This window comes from Chlamydotis macqueenii, chromosome 1 (assembly GCF_036417535.1).
Source record: "Chlamydotis macqueenii isolate bChlMac1 chromosome 1, bChlMac1.mat, whole genome shotgun sequence".
NCBI lineage: Eukaryota > Metazoa > Chordata > Aves > Otidiformes > Otididae > Chlamydotis > Chlamydotis macqueenii.
In genome coordinates this window covers 22,879,793-22,899,746 of record NC_141556.1, presented here as the reverse complement: position 1 = coordinate 22,899,746, position 19,954 = coordinate 22,879,793, and the positions used below count along the sequence as shown (strand labels likewise).

Genomic DNA, 19,954 nt, shown 5'->3' with positions numbered 1-19,954 from the left:
CATTTTAAAATACTGCTGCAACTATAGATTTCACCTAAAATCCAGTGGAGAGGTATCAAAAGTTCATAAGCTAATTTTGCAGAAAAGTTAGAATTATATATATCCAGTCTAATTAATAAATAAAAGCAATGAGTTCCAAGAATTGCATCCCTGCCATCTATCTGTAAATAATTGGCAATTTATAAAACAAATTTAGCCCCCTTTTCTCTTCCCAAATTCTGTAAAAGACTTTTGTAATCTTACATGTATTATTTATCTAGAATTACTAACTACAAAGTCAATGGCTAATTTGTGGTCTACACATTTTTCTTTCTAGATTGTTTTTATCTAGAATTTGAGGAATGTTACATACGTTTAAATAGGATGCAGAACATATGACAGCCTTTTTGTCTCATAGTCATACTACTAAATTTTGCAAACTGCTTTGCTCTACTGTAGCCCTTTGGCAGATGCTCACATTTCTGTCCAAAAAGTTAACAAGAAAAATAAATTATTCCAGCAATCTATACACATGGACTGTTTGTTAGATTTTCAGATTTTATGTGTAATATATCTTGCAAAAAGGTTCAGTGAATTGCAGAGCTTATTCTATCACTCTGTGATCCAACACCTACAATGTTCCTAAAACTGCCACTTCTAGAGTCTCAGGCTCTTTTTCAAAATTTAAAAGGAATAAAATTAATTTCTTTCTTATTTTCTGTAGTTCCAAAAGTTACAGGACGAGATAATTTAAAATGTTACCTTTAAGTGCTTCTGGTGCTGGAAATGATTTGTTCATTTCAAGAGGAGAGAATAAATGTTGATCTATCTGAGAGTCTCTGAAGAATTGCTCTTTCAAGGGTATGGCTCAGGAAAAAGTCTACCAACAGTCAGAACAGAACACTGAGCGTGAAAAAGCACCCTTATTTTCTAAGCCAAACAATGCTTATGTGGCACTTCAATTCCACTGGACTCCTCTGAACAGGTTTATGACATGTACAAATGCCAACTCATTTTTCTTCTTCTTTGCTTGAAAGAATAGAACAGGAAAACATTGAAAAAAAAAAAAAGAAATCTGAAGAACAGAATCCCTGGTCCAAAGAGTTTATAGTAGAGCACATGGAGAAGCAGGAAACAGACAGGAAGCAAAGAAAACCTGAACAGCATGGTGGACCATGGCCTCAGCGCATCACCTGCCCCATGACTGCAGAGCTTTTAAAGGCATTTGGGTCAGGTGGAATATATGTAGTACACAGACCTTCCCTTTCACTGTCTTTAGTTTTATCTAAGACAGTAACAAATCAATTAACATCATCCTTGGCTACCAAAACTTCAGTAAATGCTGAAGATACAGTAGAAAAACTTCACAGCATTAATCAGCCATTGTTTACTGATGCAGCTGAAGACACCGCTAATGGAAGCACACCTTATCCCACAGTATCACTTTAATAGATTGAAAGTAACTTATTTTCCACAGGGTATGTAGCATGTGAGATCACACCACCAGCTGCTTTTGTCTCAGTGACAGATCATGTACATTGTGTAGATTCATTAAAGATTTTAAAGCCTTAATTTGTCTGTCTCCTGGGATTATCTCATCACAGAATAAAAGGATCTTGGCCAGAAAAAAAAAAATATTGAATTTTTAACCAAAGCCTAAATATAAACCTGAAATATAAACCTTTGTCAACAAGTCCCTTTAAAATATTTTGCGCAATTCAACAGGTTATTGCATCCTGAAAATCTAGGGTATTACCAATAGGCAAATAGGCACGTACTCAGATCTGAGGAATATTTGCTGGTAACCTACAGGTTACCATTACACAGGACTGCCATGTATTACCTTCCCTTTTGTTTCTATCTGTGAAAGTATCTGTAAGAGTGTTATATTACCTCTAAACATTTAAGTAATACAGTCATAATGAATATAAGCAGATATTAGAGTTATCATCAGGATCTTATATGAACTGGGAAGGCAGATTGCCTTGTTGAGAAAGCAGTGATCTATGCAACCATGGAGTGGGATTCATTTCACTTGACTTGACCAATCTAAAAGTGGGGCACCTCATCCAAATTAGTCACCTAGGTCTATTTGCAGTTCGTAAAGAGAGATGGGCATCCGCACTGGGTAAGTCATATCTGTCTAAGCAGCTTACTAAGACATGTGGAGGTGGCCTGCCAGAAGTTAAAGAATTAAGTATATCCTGTCTCATGAGCTCCACCCAAGGGCAATCCTGCAAGCCCTGAACACACACTAGTCCAGACCTAGCATTTGGGTCAAAATCATTATGCCTAGCCATGCAGTTAAACCAGTGTAAGTTCAATGTAACAAATATTAACTCTCCTCCCCTGTATGCTGATTTTAACACAAATTGGGGACACTTGTGCTTCTACCTGACCTTTTATAAGAATCCTCCATACAAAAACATCTATCTCAAATATTGGATACAAATAATATTCTGGAAATACGGAGCTATAATTGGTACATTTAATGGATACACTTACCCATTAAAAGTCAAATTCTGACCTCCTTTTCTACACTGATTTATACTACAGCCCATTATGTATGCCCCATTGATTCTCACGGGTCTATTTCTGCAATAAGATTCTATTCAGTAGATTCAAAAGCATCTGCATCTCTTTACAGATGACCAACCCGAACTCCCTTCCACAAAAGGTGAGCAAGGACTTATAAATCAGGGGCATTTCACAGGTGAATAATTATTTGATGTACTGAAAATGTTCATGATCTAAAAGCAGTCCACACTCATTGCTGCTTGAAGAAATTATGAAACCACTTATTTTATGTATACTAATTATATTATAAAATTAATACAATTATTAAAAATATAGATCTACTTGGGGTATTGGTGGTACCTAACATCAGAATAATTTGAAACTTTTTAAAATATCAAATATAATTAATAAGAAATATCACAATAGAAAGATCAATTTCCTTTGGTTTACCATTTTCTTTTCCCTTGTGCTCAGATTTGTTTTAACTTACTGATGTTCTGTAAATCAACTATTAACTTGATTAATATCTATTAATCAATATAATAATAATAATTAATTAATATAGAAAAGGCTGCTTTGTGGGAACTTTTGCATTAACAGTTTATGATGTCAGTCACTCTATATTTCAGTATGTGTGTGAGATGACATTTTTCTGCAGCTACAAAACAGGGCAAACAAGCTACTTTTTTTTTTATCTACGCACTGATTTAAATTTAAACATATATCTTGAATCATTACACACTCCAAGTATATTAAAAATAGCTTATAAATATTGAGCTGGTTACTAAATAGACTTTTCCCCACTCACAACAGCTAATCAATGGAACAATGCAGTGTTAGTTTGTAGTTAGCTGTCTTCTGGAAATAAGGGCCAAGAGCGGTGAAATCCTGCTTGTTTGCAAGAATTGAGCACAGGGAGGGTTCTTTATCATTCTGACTTACTCAGAAGAATCAATGTCACCAGCAGCCAATTTCCCTTGTCATACAGACTCTAAAAACACCGGGGTGGGGGTATCCCTCTTTCTTCAGCTTTACCCACTCAGTCCCTTGAGTGCAGCTACACTTATGTTTTATTTGGATAAGGAATGCACTTTTGAAACAAGTCTCCTGACCACCCCCACTTTCGCATGGTGGAGCAGTCTTGTTACGTTCAGCTGTTCAGAGGAAGTCCAACAGTAGCGTGAGTACCAGGGAATACAGGTATGGCCCTCCAGCTCAAAGGACCATACTAACCTGAAGTAAAACCTCTTGAAAGTGTACAGCGAGTACCTCAAAGGCTCATCATTGACTGCAGAGGTGCACTGTCTGATAACATGGACACGGTCTCAGGGCACCTAGACCGCCTGGAGAAGAAGGTACTTCATAAAGGTCACTCTCTCTCTGCCCAATTGGTATCCTGCACCATGCAATAGGCCAGGGAAGAAAATGTATCATGGACCACTGCTTGTGAATATGGAAAAACATTTTCAAACAAATCAACATGCCTGCTGCTGATCTGGGTAACAAAGTTTCACTTCCAAATTTCTCAACCAGATTAGGTCACAGAACAGTGCTAGAGTGGTTGGACAGTGCTCAACAGGTCTGAAGGATGAGTAAACTCCTATGCAGTTACAAAAAGCAAATCAGTGTCTGACCACATCCAAGGACACTGAAAACTATGCAGCTAATGGTAACTTTGGAAAAGTTAAACTATTTTTTTTTTTTTTACTCTACTGCTTTTATTCTAATGAAGCATCTAGTCAGGCATCAAGTATGCCCACCAAATGCGGCTACTTATACAACATTTAAGCACTGTAACCTGAAATTCTTGAATAATGGCACAGATGATGTATATACAAAATTAAAACAATTCTTCCAGTCCTCTCAAGGCAGGATTACAAAAACTTGCTCAGAAGGGAAAACAAGTATCTTTTCTACCTGAAGAAGGATATCTGGGGCTCAGGCGTATACAGAAGGTGTCTTCCCATTCACAGCAAAGGTCTGTTTGTGGTAGGCCAGGAGAGCAAACTGTTGAAGAATGCTATGTAACACTTCGACTATCGACTTTTCTGTTCTACGTCCAAAGTTGTTGGGCTGGTACTGGAAATGACCAAGTCACTTACTATTGTTTCCCAGAAACAAGGATTGTGTACAGATGACATCCTTACATCTTAGATGTGTGACATCTAAGTTACAACGTAAGTAATATTGGTTACAAGTTTTCTGAGGCTACATTTGAGAAGGCACAGTTCCAGAGTTCACACAAAATTGTACTTAACACAACAATTCATTCACTAGGATACGCAATTCTTGCAGAAGCTCTAAGCTAGAATAGGACTTTCTGGATTTATAACTTACTAGAAAACACATCCACACATGTGCACATACATATGCATATTAAGAGTATTCCAATTTGGCAGCAAGTGTATCAAAATTAAAACTGTAAGATACTCTATTATTGTTCAGCGGAATATGACTCATAACATTGTAAAATATTATAAATCTAAAATGTATGTTTTCTGACAGAATACAAGACTTGATTTCCTATTTATGAATAAAAATTATAAAGAAACAAAGACCTCTACAGAGTATATCAACAATTTCTTCTTCATATTAGATTAAGAATCTTTATTAAATGGTACGTTTTGTAAGTGAATTTGAGCTTTGACAACAGGATTGAGAAGTGATATTCCACGGGGTATATTATGAAAACATTTAAAAATGCTAACAACTGCTGAAATAACAACATGGATGAGAGCAAGTGAAATCAAGGAATCAAATCGGTGAATGGGCAGTGTATGTTACGTCCCCTGATTTGACAGCTCTCAGACATATTGAGTAATACTTATGTACATTAACAGTTGCTGGAATTAAATACTATTCAATCTGAATATTCTGAAATCCTGTAGTTTCTGGAACAAGAGCCAGAACTGGCCCTTTGTAAGCCAACTGAATGTTTATATTTTGATCAAATATACCTTAAGCTATGGTCTTCTATTACTTGTCAGTCTATCAGACACTGACAGCAGAGAGACAGCAAGGTTCATTCCTTCCAGTTCTCCACCATCAGAAGAGAATTTGGTCTAAACATTCTACACTCTGGTCTGCTGTATAGCTCAGGAAAGTCCATTTTTCCATCTTGTTAATTTTTGCAGAATGTCACGCACCATTCTCAAACATCAACTTTTTCTTTGTAATTGACTCCTCAGGCTTCTGAAATTGGGAACCAGACAAAATCTGCAAAAATGGTGAATTTATGACCTACGTTATACCACAATAAAGAGATAAAACTTCATTTAGGTTGTTGAAAGAGATCTTGTTTCCACTTGGGACATGATCTATTGTCTTAAAACCAAAAGTAAATGCTCTCTGACTCCGTACATTATTAAATGACACAGGATGCAGTTTGATTTAATGATACATTCAAGGCAGCATGGGATCACTGCTCTGCAGCTAACTGTAATGCACCATTTTCATAGTTCTGAGATGATGTCCGAAGCAGAGTAAGAAACAGCTCAGACTATCACAAATACTCCTCAAAGTCTTTTGTGTCCAATTGATGTGATGGGATAGCAAAGATTCAACAGTCAAGTTGGCTCCTGCTTATCATGCTGCAAGTCTGACTACTGTAATTTTTACATAGAATCACTTTACTAAGATCAACCAGCAACAGACGTTTTATAAACATAAATAAAAAGTCCAAAAACCTTCTGCAATGTGTTTACAAGCTATTCTTCAAGTGGGAATCAAGAAAGTGGCAAAAGACAGCAAAAGAAGAGAAAGAACAAGAATTGCCCTTTCTGCCTCTTATGCCCAAACATACTGGTCACACAAATATACAAGGCGCAGAAAGAGGGAGAGCATGCAGCTTTTTTCGTGTGCTCAAGAACAGTCTCTCCTGAGCCTTGGTGCCTTTTGGGAATTATGTTCCAACTCACCACATGTCTCAACTGTGTCTATGTTCATTTTTTTTTTTTTAACTTTGTATAGGTCTCATCAAGAAAAACAAAAAAAACCCAGCTATTTTAGGAGTGATTTTATGGTAATGGAACCATTACTCAACATAAATAGCAATGCACTGTAACTCTGGAAGACTCATATTCTACTACTGAACTTTTCAATTTGTTCTATAAGCTTTTCAGAATGTGGCTGCATACACATATGAGTAAATCTACTTCTTTCCATTAATACTTTTAGATGTAATTGTATTTTCAAAGAGGTTAGTTAACAGAAAACTATTAAATAATGTATCTGTAAAACTCCTAGGTGTGCATGATGTCTATTATAGTGCACAGTGATTTTTTTTTCAGTGAAACAAACAGTTCAGTTTGATAGAGCAAATTGAGATTAAACTAATTTACATAGGTCTCTATATGCTTTTGGAAACTCTTCCACCTTTATTTTTAGCAGTGCAGTCAGTCATTATAGGCTGTTAAAGGCTGATTAGGTTTGCAGAGTAGTTAAAACGCTAACCATACAAAACAGGGGGAGAGATTACTTCTGTAAGGATGTGCATGAAGGAGCTTCTTTAATTAACTTTTTTGTTGAGGTTTTATTAAAGGGCTGCATTTTGCTGTTCAAAGATTGTAAATACCATGATAAATGCATGCCTTGAAGGGAAATCCAGAACAAATCTCCATGGAACTACATCTTCTTATATCAAATTTGAATTTGAGGCTACCATTGCACATATTAAAACATACAGTAAGCAACTTTACTTCATGTTAGATTTCTATCTGCTTGTGCATGCAAACACAAATATCTACATATTTATCCACATATATATGTAAAGAGGACTTCTTCAGAAATTTTTATTAGAATGAAATAAAATATTAACATTCTGCAATCTTAATGGAAGCAAATCTGAGTACATTTCATTTAATTCTTACCCTTCTCCCTGAACTCTTCATCATTAATGCTGCTTTCTTTTTTCCTGTTACTGTGGTTTTGTCTTCTGAAAGAGTGATGGTGCATATTGTCAGCTCCAGAAATCAATACAATTTTTAAAAGAATACTCTGGGAGATCTTGGTTTCATTTCCAAATCTTTATATTCATATTTTTATACACGTCTTAAGAAACACAAGGTCTAAAATCTGCCTGTAAGGTAGGACTGAAAATTAAGAGCTCAACAACCAAGAGTTGGAGTTAACAACACAACACTAGGGCTAAATCTGTTCAGTCCACAATGTTTCCAAGTAATGCTAAATCTTCAGCTGCCAAAAACTTGGCCCACTAATTGACTCAAGTGGGAAGCTGAGGTTACGTGAAAATTCTCCAGGATATTAAATTTAAAGTAGAGCAAGAGGCATACTCTGCTCTCCTGCAACCATGGTGCAAGTCCACCCTCTCAAAGAATGTAGGTAATCGAAGGAAGTATGTTGTTTCTGTCTTTACAGTTTTCTGATGGGGCACAGGGATGAGTGAAAAGCTTCTCACATCCTCACTTCTCATTCTCAAAAAGAGATGCCAGTGCTAAAGAAAGGCTGTTGAAGACCCTTGAAAGATTCATGTCTCACTGAAGATGTTTTAACTGAATATAGAAAACCTGCACCTTGAATAAATCTGTAAAGTGAGGCTTCTTGTATCCTCTACAGACAGTTCAATCCTGGCAGTGTTGCATTCTTTTCCATTTTGTTGTAAGACAAGCCAGTTTTCTCTGCAAATGCCTTTCCCCTTCCCTGATTCAAAACAAGTTTAAGGGTAGTGCTTGAATTGTTGTTTCATGTTTAATAAGTTAATGGCCCAATTTGACTTTTTCTTTAATTCCAGAAAGTTTGGAACAAAAAAAAAATCTCTATTATTTTTTCAATGAACTACTCTAATCTTGATGATTTGATCAATGTGCACTCACATTCAGAAACACATAAAGCTAGCTGCAAATCAATAGTGGCAAAGCAATTGCTTTATCAAAGTTTAGATGAATCATTGCTTTCTATAAATTGGCAAAAATCAGAAAGCAAAAGATGAGGTAAACTCAAAAGAAACTTATTATTTTATGTGTCTCCAAAGCACAAATTATTTTAGGAATAAGAAGCAACAGCAACCACAAATAAATAGTATTTTTAGACAGTTTTTAAAAGGCAGTTTTCCTTAAATAAAGTGTTTAATCCTTTACAACACTAGACTATAATAATCAGTAATGTATAAGAACAGAGGAGCTAAGGAGGCATATGGCCTTTTGTAATTCTTAATCTTGAACAAGAAGAAGAAAACCATTTCAGGACTTTCAGTGGTAAAACCACTGTTGATTTTACATGGAAAAGAAAAGTGAAATATATGTTTTGCTAGTATTTTAACAGGAAAAAAAAATGCTTGAAAATGGATTAGACTGGTAGCATCCCAACTGCAAACAGTAAAAATCTAAAGCTATAAACAGATAAGTAAATAGACAACAGGGATATCAGTTTGGTTGTTGTTGGGAATTACAAATGACACATGAGAAAAAGATTCAAGTATCTCCTAACTAAGATAAACAGGAAAGCCTAAGAAAACATGTCCCAAGCCTGAGAAAACTTATACCTACCAATTTGCCTTTTAATATCTTTGGAGAGGGAGATTTTCAGATTATGTCTGTATCTCAAGCTTTTGGATTTCTTTCAATCTATCATTGGCCATTGAGATAATATATAAATTGAGCTGGTGGGCAAAAGGGAAAGAGGATCTTATCTGCACTGCTCAGATAAAATATGGGGAAATTAAGATAAATGGTGTTTTTGAGTTCATTCTTCAAGTCCTGAACTAGAGCTGGGAATATATTACTTTAAATAATTGAGCTGAAATTTACATCTGAGAAAGTACATGTAAAGTTGCAGAGAAAACTCACTGGAAGGACATCTGGCAACTGGGATAGGCCAAGGATCAAAGTCTTCATTAAATATAATAGCTCCTATAACCTTATTGAAACCCTAAGGTTCATTCATTCCTTTCCTTTACCACTATTACTTCAGAGCAGACTTAGTGATGAAGTAAAGTCTTTGGCCTTTCATGGGTAAGGTAAATTCATAGGTAGGATATTCTCTTCTGTAATCTTTAGCAGACATAGAAGAACATAGGAAGAACATAGTAGACTGACTTGCCTGCTTTGAGGGTTGTAGTATGAAGAACTAGCCAGGATTTCATTGCTGCCTCTCTTTTGTGCATAGGAGGCCATGACAACTGAACTAGGGTGGGTCAAAATGCCATTTGTGACTCCCTAGGTCTAGACTGGAGGGGTCATTACCCCACTCTCCACGTAGCATTTCTCCTTAAATCGTGGGTTTATTTTGAACTTCCACCCTCATCTCACAATTCAGTTTACTTAAAAGGAACACATTTTGGTCATTTTTGTCATCCACTCCTTTACATTTGAGTTAGATAAGCATAGGGAACATGATGAATCATCAGCTTGTTTTAGGTTTGCTGCTGTCCGAGTGTCTTTTCCATCATAGTAAGTCACCTTTAAGTGGTTTTAGTCATGGGTCCTATCACTTGTAGAAACCCTTACTTGGAGAAAAATTCATAATTTTTTCCCTGCAGGTGAAAATGCATATGCAGCTGTTGTAAGACTGCCCGCATCTTAATCCCATCCCTTGGTACTATCCGTACTTTCTGGGTGCAGAAAATATGTTTTCTTTCTGGTTTTAGGAACAGAAAGCATATCATAATTTTGTTTCATGAAATACATAGATATTAGTTTCAAATTACCAATTACTTTGAATCTATCAAGATATGGCTGAGGCATTTCATACACTGCTTTTTACTTCATAATTCCATTTGACAGATGTGATGCATCTGGGAGAAGTCACACAACCATCTGCAGTAACAATTAGAGCTTCCCAAACTACAGCACATACACCACTTATTCCACCTGAAGAACTTCAAGAAGGCATCTATTCTCCACTTAAAACAGTAAAAACAAAATAATTCCTTCCTAGACATGGGTAACTAGCCAGCTGTGACTTACTGCTATATGAATCAAGAGGAAGGAGTAAAGGATCAGAGTAATGAGCTACCATTTAGCTCAGTAAGGAACTGAATATCTTCCTTTTTTTTTGTGGAGTGTGTGGTAAAATGGAGAAGACAAGGCATTATTGTTGAAATGAGAGAGTGCATGCACAGCTCTCATATTTCTGTGTGAGATATATCTATGTGTTGTGAAGCCCAGTGCAGTAAGTCTTTGAATCAATGGCATAGTACAAACACAACAAATCTGATGGTTCAGAAAGTGCAGGACTAACAGTGCACGTGCTTGAAGACTGCATGGTATTTTTGTCTGGCAAACCCAGAAGAAGTGGGGTGCTGGTGTGCAGCTTTTGTTAGCAGAAAGTTTGGAAGGGCATCCCCATAATAAAAGACTGCATGACATTGTCAACAGAGTTTCTGGCTGCCTAGAATAGCAAGTGATCAAAAATGTTCAAGTTCCATGGGGAAAATATTATTTGGTGAAAGAAAACATTGCCAGGTAAATCAAGGCAAATGGATGACTTATGTATGCAGTACAGAAAATGGAATATTACTGCTGCCACTAGTCACAGAGATGGTGGTCACCACCAATACTGCTGGGGGTGGTGGCTGCAATTAAGTAAATGACACTGGGAGCACTGACATTAGGCAAAAACTATATATACAAAAAGGTAACATAAAAAGTCTACTGTAGTCAAACTAAAGGTAACAACATTGTAGTAAACCATGCAAGAAACAGCAAAAAGCCAATATCTCACAGGTGGAATAAAACTCAGCTACTGACAGGACTGCTATATTAGCTGTCGTGACAATTGTGTCTGAGTATGATGCCTGCGCAAGCAGATTTCAGCACACTAGTGCCAGTTACATAGAGGTTGTTTTTTTTTCCTCAAACCTCATAGACGCTATCGGCTTTACAACAGAATATAAAATCCTGTTCTTTTCACATGAGGACAAGTAATAAGGACATATTGATTTGATTTTTACTTCATCCTCAAACACAGTTTGTAAACTAAATAAGCAGTTCATGACTTGACCTATCATCAAGACCTCAATAGTTTAAATAGAAGACGACTTTTCTCTGTATATACTTCAGGGATAACAATACCAGAATTACCATGATGTGCCTGTTCACTTAAAAAAAATCATATTCACAACTATAGATGGGTTGGGAAAGGAGGTCATTGAAAACATGAATGGAATTGAACCACAGCAATAGGTCTTTAACAAAATCTGTACCATCACTGGATTTGTGCAAATTAACTACTAACTTTCTCAAACATCACCCATGAATTTTTTTCTTCAAATTTGAGAAAACATGTCACACTTACAACACAATAATTTGTATTGGAGAATTGAAGGGAGCAAGAAGAATGATGAAAAGAAAGCAGTTCCTTTCCTGCACTCCAATAAATAACTTACAGATAATGTTTTACTTTTATAGTTACCTGTGCATTTCTTGATGTTGCTATTTCTTTTCCCATGTGATCCTAACTTGCAGCCAAAGTTCTCCTCCCAGAATTCTGCAAACCACACGTTTCTTCGATTGTTAGCAAGTGTTCGGCTCCGAAAATATCTATCAAATCCTACATTTAAGAGAAGTGAAAGAAGCATTAAAAATATTATACAGGATAAAAATAGTCATTTAAAGTCAAGAACAAATTTTGCATAAATATCAGAACAAGAAAAAGCTTTAGTTACAAATGACTACAATAAGACATTATATGAGTATATGAGCATAGTATTATCTAAGGATTAAAAAAAATAGTATATTTGTTATTATCCCATATTTGCTGTAGAACAAGACGTTTAAAAATATCTACAGCAGTTAAAGAATCCCGAAAGCTCCAGCAGAATTCTATAATTAAGAAAATGCAATGCAGATTGTTAGGGAAATAGCTTAATTTTTAATGCACAGGTGACCCAAATAAAGAATTGGATGCCTACAAGAAATTAGACAAACTATAATCACTATTTAGTCAAAGACTGTGATTCAAATAAATTTCATTTCAAAGCCACCTAACGTCACCAGGTACCTTTCCGTTGAACCAGGTGGCTTCCAGGACATCTAAAATTCTGTTTCTATTTATATGTTTAATGATCCTAGTTAAGAAACTAAAGATTCCTGCTCAAACCTGATAAGATTCTGCACCAGCCTTACCCCTACAACTCAGCAGTTGTAATGAAATTGTGACTAACACATACCATCTGGATTAATCTCTTCGCAAATGTTTCCGTGTGGCCAAATTCTCCAAGTAACATCAATAGTGCTCAGTTTTGCTCATCTTTTATCAGTTTAGAGCACTTACCCAGATAGTAAGAGATGTTACTATATCCAGTACCCTCCCAGGAATAAGGTGATTCAAACCAACAACTTCCACTTCATTCACCAAGTCAGAAAGTTTGTTAATATTGTGGCTTCTTAAAGTAAGTTTAGGAGAGGAAAGCAGAGTCTAGACTGATTTCCTCCCAGGCGAATGGGCTGACTTATTATTATCTATCTCATACTCTCCTTTTTGGTCCCATAGAACCACCAGGCCAAGGGTAAGAAGCTCTCCACTACACATACTCTAGTTATTAGACAATTATAAGATTGCCCAATTGCAGATTCAGCATCTCCTCATCTCTACAGAGATATTAAATGAATATCGGCTCAGGCCAACTGGAGTTACTTAGTTGGAAAATTCTTCCTGAATTCCCTGTAATCAAGGACTACATTATTTTAATTTTTTTTTTTTTTAAGGGAGCTAGGGTGCTTGAATATAGTCACAAAAAAAAAGGGGGTTTGTGCCACGTGCATTCCTACCATCTATTGATGTTCTTTTGGGCAGAATGGTTACTGCTCCTTCTGCAATCTCCTCCTGCTGCTGAACTGGTGAAATTTTTGACCCCCAACTATCTGAGCCAATCCAGAGGAAATGTCCAGATTGATTAGCTTTTTTGGCTGCTTCCAGTATTCGCCTGCAAATAAACAACAAATAAGTGATTAAACAAACTGCATTTACAAAAAACTTGAGAATGCCCAGCATCAATTCTGGCTATGCATAAGTAAGCTCACACTAACCAATTAGTCAATAGTTTTCACAGTCTAAAGCACATTCAAGGACAGCTGTAGTGAACTCAAGTTACAGTACTGTACAAGTTAATCTGTTTCCTCTTTAGCCATATTTTTTCTAGCATTCTTATTGGTTTCTTCCCTTTCAGTCACTCAATAACAATCTATTGTAGCTGCACCTTAGGAACTTGGAACAGATTAGATCTTCACAGAATTATAATTACAACTCAATCTCTTATCACCAAATTTCCAAGAATTTTTACATGGGATTGAATCTGAAAAGTTCTGTGTTGCTCTATTCTGCATCAGCCAATAGAATATCTCTGTGAAGAGAGAATATCTTTAACACACAAAATTAGGAAACAGGCACCTAATATCATCTTCGTTTGCAAATAGGATCACCGCTCGAGCATTTGGAGTTTCCAACAAGCGCTTGATGATCTTTTCAAATTCTCCTGGTCTCGGTTCCCGGGGGATTTTGAGTGACTGAGCAATGCAAACACCTCCTGAGAAAAATTAAAAGGAAAAAAATATATAATTTTAACATGTTAAATATCCACACTTCACTTCAGATAATCCTTAGTTAACCAGGCAGGCAAAGAAAACAAAATGCTAATCTGAGGTAAGACAGCAGAGCCAAAAGTTATTTTAACTATGTATTTTGAAACATACACTGTAGAAACTTACAGATTTAATGTTGTATTAAAGAGTTCAACTCAGTTACCTGTTACTTTATTTTTCACATAACATTTAAAACAACATCCTAAGCAAGACTCTCAAGTATCATACTCTAGCTCAGCTGGACTGAGTTCCATGGATCTACCCCAATTTATGTCAGTTGAGAACCCAGCCTTGCCACGGGAATGCATTTCACTGTGAAGCTGTAATTTGGAAGTTATTTTATGTTCATAATGTGGTGGTCGTCCAGTATCATGTACCATTATAAGCCTCTGCTTTTTCATCAGAGAGTATAAGGTTAACAATAAATGCTGTGGTTACAGAATCAAGTAGAGAACTTGGAATGTTCTCTTATGAATGAATATATACAGATTACTTCTAATTGTTATTATGACATTCTTAATTAAGTTGTCTTAATTATTTAAGAGGTTTGGGGTTGTCACTGAATATTCTAAATTACTAATCAGCAAATGAACACAAACTCAGAGATGATATTTTTATCTCTTCCTGACAGAAGGAGGAAAGTGCTAATTGCAGTCTTTACATTTTACCTGTCCTGCAAAAAGGGAAAAATTTCTACAGAAACTCCATGATTTCTAATGCCTTTCACATACTGCTGCAGGGGAATTTCTACTTGCCAGTTACGATACTATTATAGACATTTGAGCAGATGAGGAGAGAAATTCCTTGAGCCTGTTTCATGAAGCACTGAGTCCAGATTGGCACCAAATTCCTATACCATAGATGATCCTTCTGTGATTGTTTGCTGATTTGTTTATTTTCATTATTTTTTCTCTAAGAACTATTGCCTGATTTGCACTAGTACTTCTAACTCCCACCAGTATTTGCTGTTGCCTGATTTTATTCCCAAAATAAGAGCGTCTTGTGGAGAATCTAATCATTAATAAAAACAGAAAATTAAGAAAATGAGAAAATGTTTATTTCTAACAAAAAGTGACATGTTACTAGACAAAGGCAAAGCAAATGGTAATTTTTGCATCTCTGCATCTAAATACTTCTACACTGAAGATTGCCTTCAGTGTGATTAAGAACTAGAATGTGTTTTAAAATAGCTGTTTTATTTTTAATGAATGCCAGTATTTATTTTCTGATGTATAAGATCATTTGGGGCATATACATGTCTACATATTAAAGGCAAGTAGACAACTAAATCGACAGTTAGATGGCTATGTTGTATATGGGGAGGCTTTCCAACTTTCTCAACAGTCTTGTCCTCACTATCAAAATGTCAACCTTATATTTTTCCAAAGTATTTCACAAATTAGGTTGGTACACACTGTCAGTGATAGAATTTAAACAAAAACAGGAGTCCAGCCAGATGCAGCTTGGGATGTAGAGCTACATGAAAAAGTTACAGAGATCTCTTGTGTTAGCTTTCTTAAGCTGAGTGTATTTAATCTTTAAGCAAAACAAACAAACAAAATAAAGGTATTTATGAAGCCTTTTTTATTTCTTTTACTGAAATGTAAAATTTAGAAAATGCTGAGGATTCTTTGTCAGATTTTGTTCTGCCTCTGCAAAGTCTCATTGACCTCAATAGTTCTCTGCACTGGCAGATCCCAAGCTTGAATCAAGTTTAGACATGGCATAAATGAAGCATGGAATTATCAACTGACAGTATAAAAATAACAACTTTCAAATTAAATCAGCCACTTTGAGTCACAGGCAAACATATCACCTTTTTAAGCTGTGTATCCATTTCTTGGGAAGTTACATTATTATTTTACTAGATTGAGAGATGCATATTATCATATAGATTTATCCTGAATTCTTCTCTGCTTTACATGAAATAAATAATATTTGCAAATCAGAATATCTGCCATTTCTAACAAAAATTGTTTGTACACATTTCTTTACTATCTATAAATAATATAAAGATATAAGCCTCCAACAAAAGAACGATGTGGACCTCTTGGAGTGAGTCCAGAGGAGGGCCACAAAGATGATCAGAGGGCTGGAGCACCTCACCTATGAGGACAGGCTGAGAGAGTTGGGGCTGTTCAGCCTGGAGAAGAGAAGGCTCCGAGGAGACCTTATAGCAGCCTTCCAGTACCTAAAGGCGGCCTATAGGAGAGACAAGGGGAAACTCTTTAGCAGGGCCTGTTGTGATAGGACTAGGGGTAACGGTTTTTAAATAGAAAGAGGTACACTCAGATTAGACATCAGGACAAAATTTTTTGCAATGAGAGTAGTGAAGTACTGGAACAGGAGAGGTGGTAGATGCCACCAGAGAGGTGGTAGATGCCCCATCCCTGGAAACATTCATGGCCAGGTTGGACGGGGCTCTGAGCAACCTGATCTGGTTGGAGACGTTCCTGGTCCTCGCAGGAGGGTTGGACTAGGTGACCTTTAAAAGACCCTTCCAACCCTAACTACTCTATGATTCTGTGATTCTATAACATAAATTATTTACTCGTATCTGCTTTAAAATGTGATATAGCACCTTTCTCTGGCAACACATTTCTTCACATTTTTATGAGCAACCTAGCTCCCCATGACCGACAGCTAATTTGCCACTAACAACAGATGAGCCCATATAGTCGGTGACCCTCATATTCACCAGGTATCTTTGACAATCCAGTAATGAAAAGATGGACGCTGTACTATGAAAAGCTTTAGCCAGTTTCCTAAACTGATATTAAGTTATTGTGATAGACACTCAAAAAGTCCTTTACAGTAACCTCTTTCTCAAGTAACAGGTCCGAAATGTAAGAGAAATATTTAGCAGATATCCTGTAAATTTAACAAACAGCAATTCACTGCTGAAAACGAAAAACTGAAAAACAATGCCAAGTTCTCAACTGTCCTCAAAGTCATTCAAGCACAAAAAAATAAAACAGATCCTAAAAAGTGACATAATGGAATAATTTTTACCTCATAAATTTTGAGAGTCCATTTTTCTACCATTTCTATTCACGCAATGGCCCTTAGGAGAAAAAGCACTCTTCCCACATAAAACTCAAATGCAAATATTACAAAATATGTACATATAATACACTATACACAGCCCTCTACAATCTGTGTGGAATGGATATCAAGCAATGAAAAACTGCAGTATCTAAAAAGGCTATTTTCAGTCAAAATGGTGTAGAAGAAACACAATTCCATCATTGCAGCAGCAAGTTCAATCATAACTGTACTGTGCATCTTCGCATCTCTACATTGAAGAATGTTTTAAGTACTAATATGAACAAAATAAAATGCACTTCAGGCTTGTTGCAACATTTATAATGAATTGTGTAAGCTATCTCCAGCACAGAAAACACTTTGTGCACACCCTTATCCATATATTGCATACACAGCTGTTGCTCAAACAAATAAGAGAGTATCAATTTTCAGCTAATAATGAAATGCTAGATCCATAAAAGGTACTTACAGCATTATGGTGTCTAACCCCTCAGCACCCTGCTGCCTTTGAAATCTACAGCCTGGGCTAAGTGCCCAGACACAGAGAGAGATGAGCGTCTAGGAACAGGATTCATAGGAGCCAGCAAACTGAATAAGGGATAATTATTCCTCAAAAATAGCTAGCAGAGGTACTAAAAGGACAGGTTTTAAGGTCAGTAGTTAGGATAATCTTATGAAGTGTGAACAAAAGAGAGATTTCCCCACCAAGAAGAAAAAGAGTTGGAGAACAGATGCCTCGTACGTGATACCAATGGATTTACCATGCGCTGCAGAGGTGCCAAAGGGCAGATGGTTCAGACACCTAATGCCCCTGGAGGATTCATGGCTGTGAATCATAAGAACAAATAGTGTCTACGTGTTTCACTCTGTCAGCATTTCTGACTGATTTGGCATGATGACTCCTGGTCTCTGTTGCTGGTTTCTAAAACATTTTTTATCCTCCATTGTCTGGGGATACACCTAAGAAAATACATTGGTCTAAATTTCTCTTGGCTAAAATTATGGTTAATCTAACATTTGTATGAGGAAATGAGAGCTAACTATCTCCTTACCAAAAAAAAAGATAGTTCAAGTTCATTATGTTCAAATTTGGTCAATTAAAAGGACCTGATCTTGTTGGAGATGTCCCTGGTCCTTGCAGGGGGGTTGGACTAGATGACCTTTAAAGGTCCCTTCCAACCCAAACCATTCTATGATTCTATGACTTATGAAGAGGCTTCAGAGAGGGCTGCACTAAAAGCTGTTACTGAAACCAAGGACGGAGTCAGATAGATTCATTTCAGGTAGCTCAACTAGCAACAGATACTGGTAATGGTACGCACTCCTATTGTACCCATTCCCTAATTCATATATGACACAGGAGATGAAATTAAGGGTTTCATTGGTCACACACTTTAAAGACATTAAGATGGCACTGATGGAAAGCAGTTCTTAGCTACTTTGGGAAAAGAAAAAAAGAGTTTTAGCACCAAACTGTGCTAAGTCTCATTAGTCAGTTCTCAGATCTGTAAAACTAAGGTTGTACTCAGTCATCCCAGAGCTTGATTTGAGGAATAAAACAGTTAATATGAGCTGCCCTTTGTTGCTGATGGTAAGTATCCATTTTTCTTCTGTCTAGTAGCTATCAACTGTGATATCCAGCACCTGGGGCCACGGGACGATGAAGAGGAGAGCAGAGGTGGGAGCTGGAAATAAGGATCACAGGCACTGCCCTGCTCATGATCAGGGGCTCAGTCCAGCTGCTCTGCACCTTGGTTGGCAGCTGGTAACTCAGGTGCTTCTAAAATTGGGACATAGCCAGCCCTCATATACAATAATATGTTTTTGAGTTGTTTTCTCCATTATGGTGAAAGTCACATCTTAAACAAATTGTTCCATGCTTGGCTTGGCTTGCTTACAGGTGCTCTGTATAACACAGCTTGTGGGAAATAGGCTTTCACCAAACAAAAAAACTGGTAGATTTTGAATACATTGTCAGTGAACTGGATCAATGAGCTTTTTCCTTTCTTTTTGTGCTCTCACAACAATGATTCTACCAAAGGAAAAAAAAAAAAAAAAAAAGGAAATGTAGTACCAGCATCATTTTGGTGGTTAAACTTATGGTGATTTTGTAATGATATTCATTTTAGGTCTCAGGGGTTCTGAAGTCACAAGATGGCACGGTAATTTTAAACCATTAAATACTCAAGTATGCGGAGGCGGGTGTCAAAAGAAGTGATGCTGAATGTGTATTTGGAAAATAGCAAGCAGACTTGGTAGAAAACTTGCACTAAAAATTAGTTTCCTGAAGCAAAGACTGAAAGATGAAGCTAAATGTGAATACAAAGGCCATATTCTTTCCTACTCCGGCTAGGATCCAACGCTACATTATGGACCAGCTAAGTAGGATACACAAAAAAGGGCACTATCTTTGTATCAAAAAAAAAAGCTGAAGACAGTTTTCAGTTCAAGTGTTTTTGATGTTGGGACCACAATTGAACTACTAAGAACCAGTTTACCCTCTAAACTATTTTATCTCCCCATCTGTATACCTAGCCCTAGCATTGTAAAAGGGGGAGGGATCAAGCTATGTTCTTGCTGTGACAAGCAATCTATTTCTTAGCATAAGGAGGCATACTTCACCTCACTCAGTATACATCACTACAAATCAACTATTTCATGGCAGCTTCATCACAAATCACATAGTTCCCGAAAAAGCTCAAGACAAATGGCCAGAGCACATCTGGGACCCAGTCCTACCTGGCAGGTCTTTCTCAGTTGCTTTCAAGTATACTTTTTTTTTTAAGATGAATTATATGTGACTGGTCACTAGGCCAAGAAAATTTCAATGCAGGCCTGTGGAGAGCTTCCAAAAGACATTATAGAAATATGTGAAG

General features: G+C 36.6%; 1 protein-coding gene across 3 annotated transcripts in view; it reads right to left on the bottom strand.

The window, feature by feature from the left end:
* Positions 1 to 19,954, bottom strand: part of GRM8 (glutamate metabotropic receptor 8) — a 343,105-nt gene that overhangs the window by 179,258 nt on the left and 143,893 nt on the right. For all 3 annotated transcript variants that reach the window (XM_086739982.1, XM_086739981.1, XM_086739983.1), the window contains exons 3-5: positions 13,843 to 13,978; positions 13,224 to 13,378; positions 11,866 to 12,003 (exon numbers count right to left, since the gene is read on the bottom strand). In XM_086739982.1, coding sequence (XP_086596108.1) covers positions 11,866 to 12,003; positions 13,224 to 13,378; positions 13,843 to 13,978 — 429 coding nt within the window. The remainder of the gene's footprint in view (positions 1 to 11,865; positions 12,004 to 13,223; positions 13,379 to 13,842; positions 13,979 to 19,954) is intronic.